This window comes from Amia ocellicauda, chromosome 7, assembly GCF_036373705.1.
Source record: "Amia ocellicauda isolate fAmiCal2 chromosome 7, fAmiCal2.hap1, whole genome shotgun sequence".
In the NCBI taxonomy this organism is placed as follows: Eukaryota; Metazoa; Chordata; class Actinopteri; order Amiiformes; family Amiidae; genus Amia; species Amia ocellicauda.
The window spans coordinates 20,617,926-20,630,195 of record NC_089856.1 but is presented as its reverse complement, the minus strand read 5'-3'; the positions used below and the strand labels follow the sequence as shown (position 1 = coordinate 20,630,195).

At 38.3% G+C, this 12,270-nt stretch overlaps 1 protein-coding gene across 1 annotated transcript in view; it reads right to left on the bottom strand.

The window, feature by feature from the left end:
* Positions 1-3,478: 3,478 nt before the first annotated feature.
* The window catches only part of atp11b (ATPase phospholipid transporting 11B), a 146,963-nt gene continuing 138,171 nt past the window's right edge, over positions 3,479-12,270 (bottom strand). The window contains exon 30 of the mRNA XM_066708840.1: positions 3,479-6,877. Coding sequence (XP_066564937.1) covers positions 6,796-6,877 — 82 coding nt within the window. The 3' untranslated portion in view covers positions 3,479-6,795. The remainder of the gene's footprint in view (positions 6,878-12,270) is intronic.

The following is a 12,270-nucleotide window of genomic DNA, read 5'->3' as shown; positions in this document are numbered from 1 at the left end:
AAACAAGATGTGCTTTAAGTATAGACTTTCATCACCAAATTGGGTGAACAGTGTAGGAATTACACCCATTTTTAGATGTGGTCCCCCCCAATTTTAGGGACTCAGAAGTATTTGGACAAACTAAAATAATCATTAATTAAAATGTGAGTTTCAGTACTTGTTTGCAAATCCTTTGCAGTCAATGACTGGAACCCATGCTGTCTTTAGTTCCTGCTTGTTCTTTGGGTGTTTTGCCTTCAGTTTTGCCTTTTAAATCAAAACAAACCAATCAGAGAGATAGCAAAAAAAAAATAAACTATTTGGTACATTCTTAAAAAGAAAGAACGCACTGGTGAGCTCAGGAACACCAAAAGGTCCGGAAGATCACAGAAAACAACTGTGGTGGATGACAGAATAATTATTTCCCTGGTGAAGAAAAACCCCTTCACAACAACTTGATCTGTCCAATCAAGAACACCCTCCAGGAGGTAGGCATATCTGTCAAAGTCAACAATCAAGAGAAGACTTCACCAGAGCAAATACAGAGGGTTTACCACAAGATGTAAACCAGAAACAGGAAGACCAGATTAGAGTTTGCCAAAAAAACATTTAAAGATTCTGTACAGTTCTGGAACAACATCCTATGGACAGATGAGACAAAGATCAACTACCAGAATGATAGGAAGAGAAGAGTATGCAGAAGGGAAGGAACTGCTCATACCACCTCATCTGTGAAGCATGTTGTGGCATGGGCATGTATGGCTGCCAAGGGAACTGGTTCCTTTGTATTTATTTATGATGTGACTGCTGACAAAAGCAGCAGGATGAATTCTGAAGTGTTTAGGGCTATATTATCTGCTCAGATTCTGCCAAATGCTTCAAAACTCATTGGACGGCGCTTCACAGTAGATGGACAATGACACAAAGCATACTGCAAATGCAACCCAATACTTTTTTAAGGCAAATAAGTGGAATGTTCTGCAATGGCCAAGTCAATCACCTGACTTGAAACCAACAGAGCATGCATTTCCCTTGCTGAAGGAAAAACTGAAGGCAAAACGCCCCAAGAACAAGCAGGAACTAAAGACAGCTGAAGTACAGGCCTGGCAGAGCATCTGGTGATGTCTGGGTTTTTATTGACTGCAAAGAATCTGCAACCACGTATCACACAATGTTAGTTTGTTCAAATACTTTTGAGCCCCAAAATTGGGGAGACCACAGATAAAAATGGGTGTAATTCCCACAACATTCACCCATTTTGGATGTAACTACCCTCAAATTAAAGATGAAAGTCTACACTTAAAGCACAAGTGGTAGCATACAGAGCCAAAATAATGAAAATTGTGTCCTTGTCCAAATATTTATGGACCTAACTGTATATACACACACTCCAGTATAATGCAAACCATTAATGAGTAGCCTGTGCATTAATTAGGCATATCTATATTGATTATCAAATAGACATCTTTCTGTCCTCAAACCATTGATTAATTGTGCTTGTCTGCCCCTTGTAAGATTTTCTGTAAAGGCATTGTGTAACTCAAGGTGATATCATTTGTTTTAAATTGTTAAACATTCTTGATATATACAAATGAGCATTACAAATGTGTACCTTTTAAAATATTATTTTAGGAAAAGTCATTACTGTTTTGATATATTACCTGCTGCTAAATATTATGAACCTGCAGTTCCTTTGCACAGTGAATTTAAATGACACCTGCTGAATTGAAACAGTATTGTACTTTTTAATGGGACATTCTCCCTTAGAGTTTTATAAATATGCAGGAGATATGAAATATTCTGACCCCAGGAAATCAAACAGCAGCAGTTCACTGTACTGGCAATCTTCAACTTAATTGTATTTTGAGTTTTTAAAACAATATATAAAATGTCAGATAACTACACTGACATTGCTGTTGTCTGGGCTGATAGTCTTCACAGGACAAAGGCAGAGGAGGATGTTCATTTAAAAGGTGAAAGCCAAAACATTTGATTGCTTATTTATGTTGTTTTTCTATACTTATTTATAATGGAAATAAATTATAAAAGCAGTACAAGAGGGCTGAAGCAGTGCATGGCTAGTACTTTATCTGGGGAAAAAAAATAAAACACCAGTGGTTTTGCATCCTTTTCCTATAGGTGCTGGACAGTGATGTGGCCAATTTGCTTCTGCAGGTGTAATCACCTGAGCTGAGCTTCTGAAAGGTCTTGTGTAAAACACACATTCATGATAAATCAGTCACTCTGACTGCTCTCTCATACTGACCCTGTTCTTAAAAATAAAGCAAAAATTAAATGAAAGGAGAAAAAAAATAAACCTGCAAATACCTTTTCATTGCTGTTAGTTTAATTCTGCATTCCTTGGTGTTCCTGGTTGAAATGCATGCACACACACACACACAAACCTGCTTCCACAATAAGGGTTATTCAGATCTCTTGCTTATTAACCAACTTAAGGATATTTTGAAGATTGAGTGTTTTTTCCTGATAAAGGAGGAATGATTGTTGTTGTTGTTGTTGTTGTTGTTGTTGTTGTTGTTATTATTATTATTATTTTCAACATTGTAATTTTGTTTTTATGTTTTGTACTGGCATTTGTTTAACCTGTTCTTGTGTTGAGCTGGGAGAGAGGGGGTCCTAATGCTGTGAATGAAGCGGTGTGATTCAGGCATCCTGGACTCATAAGAAGTAAATGTCCTCCAAGTAATTACAAACATTCAGAGTGGTACTGCATTGCTATAATTACTATGTAATTATAAAAATAAATCAATTGAAGCTTGGAAAAGTCTTCACTGAAAGCAGGAGAACTATAGTGTTACTCTGATATTTCAACGTGTGAATACAATTGTGTGAGGTTTCTTTGAAATACGTATTAGAGATCATTTGAAATATCACAGGTTCTGAAGTTTTTTTGTTTTTGAGTGTAACAGTTAGGTTATTTGTTAGGTTATACTAATCACAAGTGCTTTCAATTCATAGTCTATACTTGGGTCAAGTTTACCAGGGAGCTAGTTCTGCGTAATACTCACTCAGAGTTTGCTGCTGTTTTCATCTCAAGCTGTGCATAGGAACATTAAACACAGTTGACATTTTTAACAGGCATTCTGAAACCACAACTGGGCTTGTGATCTTTAAAAAACAACTAGTATTTTAAATAACAGATAAGTACAGCTATATAAGAAATCCTTCTATACATAAATCTAGAAAAGTATTCAAACTGTACAACTATTCAGACAATACTTCCATGGAAGCAATAAAAGTGAAGACTGCCATGAACTGAAGCTTCTGCTAAATGTTTTGTTAAATAAACATTATTTTTTAAGACATCTTAAATCAATAAAAATAAAATACTTAAAACTAAAATAAAACTTTTCTGTGGTGAGAAAGGTGATCTTCATTAACTTCAATATCAGACTTTAAAAAGTTATACTTTTTTATTAATTAAATATAATTGTTCTCTTAAACATATGCAACAAAGACATCATTACTGACAGAAGAGTATAATTAAGTTTAATTTTTATTAGAAATTATCAACAGAAGCACACACACACACAAAACAACACAGAAAAACAGCCAGATATTATCCAGGGTCCTGGTGGATCTGCTTTGCTCATGTAGATTTACCAAAAAAAAAAAAAAAAAAATTGTACCTTTTCTAATTTCATGTAAAGTGCCTTGCAAAAGTATTCACCCCCCTTGGCATTTTTCCTATTTTGTTGCATTACAACCTGGAATTAAAATGGATTTTTTGGGGGGTTTGTATCATTTGATTTGCACAATATGCCTACCACTTCGAAGATGCAAAATATTTTTTTGTGAAACAAATAAGAAATAAGACAAAAAACTGAAAACTTGAGCATACATAACTATTCACCCCCACAAAGTCACTTCTACTTTGTAGAGCCACCTTTTGCAGCAATTACAGCTGCATGTCTCTTGGGGTACATCTCTATAAGCTAGGCACATCTAGCCACTGGGATTTTTGCCCATTCTTCAAGACAAAACTGCTCCATCTCCTTCAAGTTGGATGGGTTCCGCTGGTGTACAGCAATCTTTAAGTCATACCACAAATTGGATTGAGGTCTGGGCTTTGACTAGGCCATTCAAAGACATTTAAATGTTTCCCCTTAAACCACTCAAGTGTTGCTTTAGCAGTATGCTTAGGGTCACTGTCCTGCTGGAAGGTGAACCTCCGTCCCTGTCTCAAATCTCTGGAAGACTGAAACAGGTTTCCCTCAAGAATTTTCCTGTATTTAGCACCATGCATCATTCCTTCAATTCTGACCAGTTTCCCAGTCCCTGCTGATGAAAAATATCCACACGGCATGATGCTGCCACCACCATGCTTCACTGCGGGTTGATGAGAGGTGTTGGGTTTGCGCCAGGCATAGCATTTTCCTTGATGGCCAAAAAGCTAAATTTTTGTCTCCTCTGACCAGAGTACCTTCTTCCATATGTTTGGGGAGTGTCCCGTGTCCCAAAACGTGTTTGCTTATTTTTTCTTTAAGCAATGGCTTTTTTCTGGCCACTCTTCCGTAAAGCCTAGCTGTGTGGAGTATACGGCTTAAAGTGGTCCTATGGACAGATACACCAATCTCCGCTGTGGAGCTTTGGTCTCTTTGTTGCCTTTCTGATTAATGCCCTCCTTGCCTGGTCTGTGAGCTTTGGTGGGCAGCTCTCTCTTGGCAGGTTTGTTGTGATTCTTTCCATTTTTTAATAATGGATTTAATGGTGCTCTGTGGGATGTTCAAAGTTTCGGATATTTTTTTATAACCCAACCCTGATCTGTACTTCTCCACAACTTTGTCCCTGACCTCTTTGGAGAGCTCCTTGGTCGTCATAGTGCTGCTTGCTTGGTGGTTGCCCTTGCTCAGTGGTGTTGCAGACTCTGGGGCATTTCAGAACAGGTGTATATATACTGAGATCATGTGACACTTAGATTGCACAAAGGTGGACTTTATTTAACTAATTATGTGACTTCTGAAGGTAATAGGTTGCACCAGATCTTATTTAGGGGCTTCATAGCAAAGGGTTGAATACATATGCACGCACCACTTTTCATTTTTTTCAAGTTATTTTTTCATTTCACTTCATCAATTTGGACTATTTTGTGTATGTCCATTACATGAAATCCAAATAAAAATCAATTTAAATTACAGGTTGTAATGCAACAATACAGGAAAAATGGGTGAATACTTTTGCAAGGCACTGTACATGTAAATTAGCTCTATTTCAAACAATAAAGATTACATTACATTAACTCATTATAATCAGATGCATTACATTTCAGAAACACAACAAACAACGGATTACAAAAATACATTTTAAAAAACAAAAACCCAACTACACAATTTTAAGTGTTTTCTAACAACATTCTGTAACCTGCCAATTTACTAATCTTGATCTGAAATATAGTTACATACTAACTGAATCATTCAAATGATTCAAACATTCTAGATGTGCAGACTTCACTTTAATCAGCAGTTGTACTTTGGTTTCATTTCCAAGACACTTGACACTGGTTTTGTTTCCTGTCAGCATCGAAGTGTATTCATCATACTTATACTGTAAGTAAGAAGTATATTATTTTTACAATGTAACCACTAAAAATCCCTTCAGAATCCAATGTTGCCATTTTCACAGAATTTTCAAAAGTCAGATAGTCTAACATGCCAAGAAATATTCCCCTTCATTCAGTATTGAAGTTTTTATTACCTCTGGAATGAACAGGAATTGAATTTAGATTTAGATAAAGCTTTAGACCTTGGTCGAGAGTACATATAGGTGTCACATATATAAGTGGTTGACATGCACAAATTAAGGAAAGATGAAAACCAACAACAGACTAAAATAAATACCAAAAAGAAAATATGCATGCCATATTCTCCTTAACCTCACAGACACTGAAGTTTTTTGTTTGTTTATAGAACCAGTCTCTCTTCTGTTCTATTCAACTGATTACACAGTGTAACAATTTTTTTTTTTTTTTTTTTGTTCCTGGGTAGTAAGTGTTATGTCCTAATTGTATGTATTTAAACTAAAGTAATACAAAAATTACTACAAGAGATTTAGGAGGAGTTTTTTGAGATTTACGATTATACTGTAAATACAGTATGATCGTAAATCTTGAAAAACTACTCTGTTCTAAATCTTTTGTAGTCATTTTTGTATTACTTTAGTATAAATACATGTTAATTTGGATTCATATGTTGTTTTCTTCTGACTTTATGTGTATGAAAAGGCACAAAGTCGCCCGTTTCCTCATTGGAAATAGTTACATTTCAAAATATCACTGTCCTGGTCACAAAAGCAAAGTTTGTGTGGGAATAATAGACATTTTCTATACTTTTGAGGCATAAGTAATTAGGAAATAACACTTACTACCCAGGAACAAAAATTGTGTTACATAGTGTTATAAAGCTGATCTGAGTTGTGTCCGGCATCCAGGAATGAAGCACCTTGCTATGCTTTTTACAAACTCCTTTCTCATTTTCATACCTTAAAAAGCACTTATTTTCCTCAGGAAAGATGGTGAGCCTTTAACAAACAAAAAACAATGAGATAATTCATGACAGGATAGCACAGCAGTAAGGTATGAAAGCATAGTCATTTTGGAAACAGACAAATCCGTGAGCTGAACAGATCTTTGGTGTCATTTTATTCACCTTCTTTCTTATTCTAGAACAGGACAGGTAAATGAGACCGGGTTTCCAGCCACAGAGGAGGCAGGCCTTGCAGTGTGGCGGGGGCCTGTCTGAGGCCACAACACAACAGTGCAAGGAGGTGTGTTGTAGCAGAGACACTGTCCCTGATATATTAGCACTGAGCGGCCTCAACAGGAGACAGGGTCAGGATGCTCCGGTCATTAGAATAGAAGGGCTCCACGTCGCTCCATGATCTAAAAGCAGCAACGACAATGAACAACAGAATATGGGCAATTTTGAACATCCATTTTATTTAGTTATATTCATTGTTTTTAAATGGAGGGACATCTATGCTGCACTGGTCAGGACTGGTACACAAACTGCACATTCACCTCCTGCTTCTCTGTGTTACGTGCGCATCTATGTGACAGTACTAGCACAGAAACAATACAAAGACGAACAACAAAAGATGAAATGATGCAGTGGCAAAGGGATGGGCATGGCTGCCAGGTGTTAGTAAATGGATACTAGGAAGAGAATTAAATCTATCATAATCCATGGCTTGCATGATGGTTTTATAACCAAGGTAACTAGGCTAAACAGAAAAAAATAGTACTAGATGTGAGTGGTTCCAATGACAAAATATAATTTTGTGTGAATATACACTTCCAGTCAAAAGTTTTAGACCACCTCAATTTTTCCAGTTTGTATTGAAATTTACATATCTCAATGTACTCTGAAATTAAAGCATAGAACAAATAAACAATTGGAGATAAAGAAATCATGGAATCGTTTTGTTTAACAAAATGTAACCACTTAAGCTGACAAACCACTCTGGTACCCTTAAAAGGTCATCAAATCTGTGTGCTTCTCTTTAATCCCATGTGTACTCTTCACTGTTGTTGTTTGCCAAGTGTTTGGTATCCCATGAAAGCTGAGACTCTCGGCATTCACCGATTTTAAAAATACGTTTTTATTCCCCCCCCACATTATGAAATGGGGGGTGGGGGATACTTGGTCTGAGTAGGAATACAAAAATCTCAGAAAATATTGACAATTACGACATTCTGGAACCAGACAGTCTACTGATCAGAACAACACAATCCACATTTTGGTAGAGGCAATACACACCCGTAGAGAGCTTAAAATGTCAAGATGGAAAACTCTATTTACAGTGTACTAATACACAACGATTTTACATAATTGGATCTGAACTTCTCTGTGTTTGATCAAACATCAAACATAATATATACTGGATTAATTGTTAGATTGTTCTGAACTAAACAAGCCTATTTGGAAAGAAATCAAATCAAAACTGAGTGATCTGTGACCATCTTAATGAGACCCCCCGGTGCAGAGTGCGCGTTTAACCCCCGGGCTTTGAATGACGGTGAGTGACGCAGAAACTATAACTTCTTTTAACCTCTGGCAGTTTGCTTTGTGCCATTTCAGGTTATTCCTGCTTAAATAAAAAAAAAAAAAAAGGAAAAATGGGTTCTAAAACTTTTGACTGGTAGTGTACATTGCAGAGAAACTTAGACCATTACATTACAGATTGTATGGTGTTATAATTAAACAAACAAAATTATATATATATATCAAGAGCTAGAGCTCCGGCGCACCAGTCTCCCATTCGGACCACAAACAGATTTGAACCCCTCGGCGGCGCGTCTGCTGAGAAGGTGCTCATTATTGGAGACTCCATAGTTAGAAATATAAAGATTGTGTCACCAGCAGTAGAAGTAAAATGCCTCCCGGGAGCCAGAGTCTCTGACATCGAAGCTAAATTGGACGAATTGCCAGGCGGCGAAGTTTCTACTCTGGTTATTCACGCTGGCATTAACGATATTAGACATAGACAATCAGAGATTTTAAAAATAAATTTTACATCGCTATGCAAAACAGCGAAAAAACGATGTCAGAATATAATTGTCTCTGGCCCACTACCAACATTACACAGAGGGGATGAGGCCTTCAGCAGGCTGTCCTCTCTAAATAGCTGGTTGACAAGCTGGTGTGCATCAAATAATTTCGTTTTTGTGAACAATTGGGATTGTTTTTGGGAAAGGCCTGGCTTATACAGAAGAGATGGGCTCCATCCGAGCTGGAGAGGAGCGCTAATGTTATCTGCTATAATGTTATAGCTAGTTGTTTAAAAACGTGACTCTTCAGAGCACCGGTCAGGCTGCAGGCTCGCAGTCCTACACTGCAGTCTGCCTGTAACTCCCAGCATAGCCTAACCCCGATCCTAGATCCCTGCCTGGGGGCATCCAATAAAGTACCTAGTCCTGAGATTAAATCTTATACAAACAAAATCAATAGTTATCCTATTAAAACAGTAATTTGTCATAGGCTTGGATGTATTCCTTCCTCTCGGGGCCCTCGTTTCAACAATCTAATAAAAGTTAAAACTACAAGACAGAAATTACCTGCTCACATTACTCCTCCCATGTATAAGCTTGCTGTCTTAAACATCCGCTCACTACCTAGCAAAGCAGCCTTAATAAATGACACCATAACTGACACACACATAGATGTGCTCACCTTGACTGAGACTTGGTTAAGACCAGACGACACTATTCCATTAGTAGAAGCCTCCCCTAATGACTTCTCTTACTGCCAGAAGGCCCGTGCAACACGCCGTGGGGGGGGGCTGGCCTCCATCTACCGCACAGACCTGCGCCTGTCTACTAAGCCATTAGACAGCTTCACATCTTTTGAAATTCGCCAGGTAGAATTTAGGCTTAATCCACCTCTTCAGCTTATAGCTATTTATAGGCCACCAGGCCCCTATTCCTTTTTTATGACCGAATTTAGCAATCTCTTATCTGACTTAGCCATACATTATGATAAACTCATTATTTTGGGGGACTTTAACATACATATTGACATTAAAAATGACCCCCTCACTGTTAGTTTCTTGTCCCTATTGGAGTCTGTAGGCTTCACTCAGCATATGTCTGGACCCACACATCGTCACAATCACAAACTAGATGTAGTTATTACCCGTGGGGTACAGATTCACAACCTAATAATATCACCCCAAAACCAGACGATTTCCGACCACTGCCTTATTATATTTGAGCTGCCTGGAGTAGAATTAGACGCACAGGAGAGGAATATAGAAACTCCCTGCCTAAATCCCACTGCTATTCATAAATTCACTACCCTGTTGCCAAATGCTAGCTTTATCAAAACAGGATCTGCAGATGAATTATTAATCAATTTCAACAATACACTAAGCACTGCTTTAGATACAGTAGCCCCATTAAGGACAAATTAAACCAAAACACCATGGTTTGACGAACACACTCGCTCACTTAAAACAGAATGCCGTAGATGTGAGCGTAAATGGAGAGAAACAAAACTTGAGGTCTTCCACATGGCATGGAATGACAGTATAATAAGATACAAGCAGGCCCTATCCTCTGCTAGGTCTGCCCACTACTCCAATTTAATAGAGACGCATAAGAATAACCCGTGTTTTCTTTTTAATACAATAGCAACACTTACTAACCAGCAGGTAAAGCCTTCAGAGGTTATCCACCCCAATTTCACCTGTAGTGACTTCATGGATCATTTCAATAGCAAAGTTAACAGCATTAGAAAACAGATAGAACAGGAAACATACACAGATACTATAGCCGACACATGCAGTCCTTCACAGCCCCTGCCTATCTTGGACTCGTTTAACATAGTAAATCACCAGGAATTGGTCTCCTTAATTACTAAAATCAAAACAACAACCTGCGCACTAGACCCTATACCCACTAAACTGCTAAAACAATCTCTGCCATTAATTATTCACAGAATACACAATATTATGAATGTCTCTTTATCCTCAGGATCTGTTCCTGATTAATTTAAAATAGCTGTAATTTATGTTTTTTATTTTGCTATACATTTGTTGTACACTCACCTAAAGGATTATTAGGAACACCATACTAATACTGTTTTTGACCCCCTTTCGCCTTAAGAACTGCCTTAATTCTACGTGGCATTGATTCAACAAGGTGCTGAAAGCATTCTTTAGAAATGTTGGCCCATATTGATAGGATAGCATCTTGCAGTTGATGGAGATTTGTGAGATGCACATCCAGGGCACGAAGCTCGGTTGTAACGAGTGGTTATTTCAGTCAAAGTTGCTCTTCAATCAGCTTGAATCAGTCGGCCCATTCTCCTCTGACCTCTAGCATGAACAAGGCATTTTCGACCACAGGACTGCCGCATACTGGATGTTTTTCCCTTTTCACACCATTCTTTGTAAACCCTAGAAATGGTTGTGCGTGAAAATCCCAGTAACTGAGCAGATTGTGAAATACTCAGACCGGCCCGTCTGGCACCAACAACCATGCCACGCTCAAAATTGCTTAAATCACCTTTCTTTCCCATTCAGACATTCGGTTTGGAGTTCAGGAGATTGTCTTGACCAGGACCACACCCCTAAATGCATTGAAGCAACTGCCATGTGATTGGTTGGTTAGATAATTGCATTAATGAGAAATTGAACAGGTGTTCCTAATAATCCTTTAGGTGAGTGTATATATATATATATATATATATATATATATATATATATATATATATATATATATATACACACACACACACACATATACAGTGAGGGAAAAAAGTATTTGATCCCCTGCTGATTTTGTACGTTTGCCCACTGACAAAGAAATGATCAGTCTATAATTTTAATGGTAGGTGTATTTTAACAGTGAGAGACAGAATAACAACAACAAAATCCAGAAAAACACATTTCAAAAAAGTTATAAATTGATTTGTATGTTAATGAGGGAAATAAGTATTTGATCCCCTATCAATCAGCAAGATTTCTGGCTCCCAGGTGTCTTTTATACAGGTAACGAGCTGAGATTAGGAGCACTCTCTTAAAGGGAGTGCTCCTAATCTCAGCTCATTACCTGTATAAAAGACACCTGTCCACAGAAGCAAATCAATCAATCAGATTCCAAACTCTCCACCATGGCCAAGACCAAAGAGCTGTCCAAGGATGTCAGGGACAACATTGTAGACCTACACAAGGCTGGAATGGGCTATAAGACCATCGGCAAGCAGCTTGGTGAGAAGGTGACAACAGTTGGTGCGATTATTCGCAAATGGAAGAAACACAAAATAACTGTCAGTCTCCCTCAGTCTGGGGCTCCATGCAAGATCTCACCTCGTGGAGTTTCAATGATCATGAGAACGGTGAGGAATCAGCCCAGAACTACACGGGAGGATCTTGTTAATAATCTCAAGGCAGCTGGGACCATAGTCACCAAGAAAACAATTGGTAACACACTACGCTGTGAAGGACTGAAATCCTGCAGCGCCTGCAAGGTCCCCCTGCTCAAGAAAGCACATGTACAGGCCTGTCTGGAGTTTGCCAATGAACATCTGAATGATTCAGAGGAGAACTGGGTGAAAGTGTTGTGGTCAGATGAGACCAAAATCGAGCTCTTTGGCATCAACTCAACTCGCCGTGTTTGGAGGAGGAGGAATGACCCCAAGAACACCATCCCCACCGTCAAACATGGAGGTGGAAACATTATGCTTTGGGGGTGTTTTTCTGCTAAGGGGACAGGACAACTGCACCGCATCAAAGGGACGATGGACGGGGCCATGTACTGTCAAATCTTGGGTG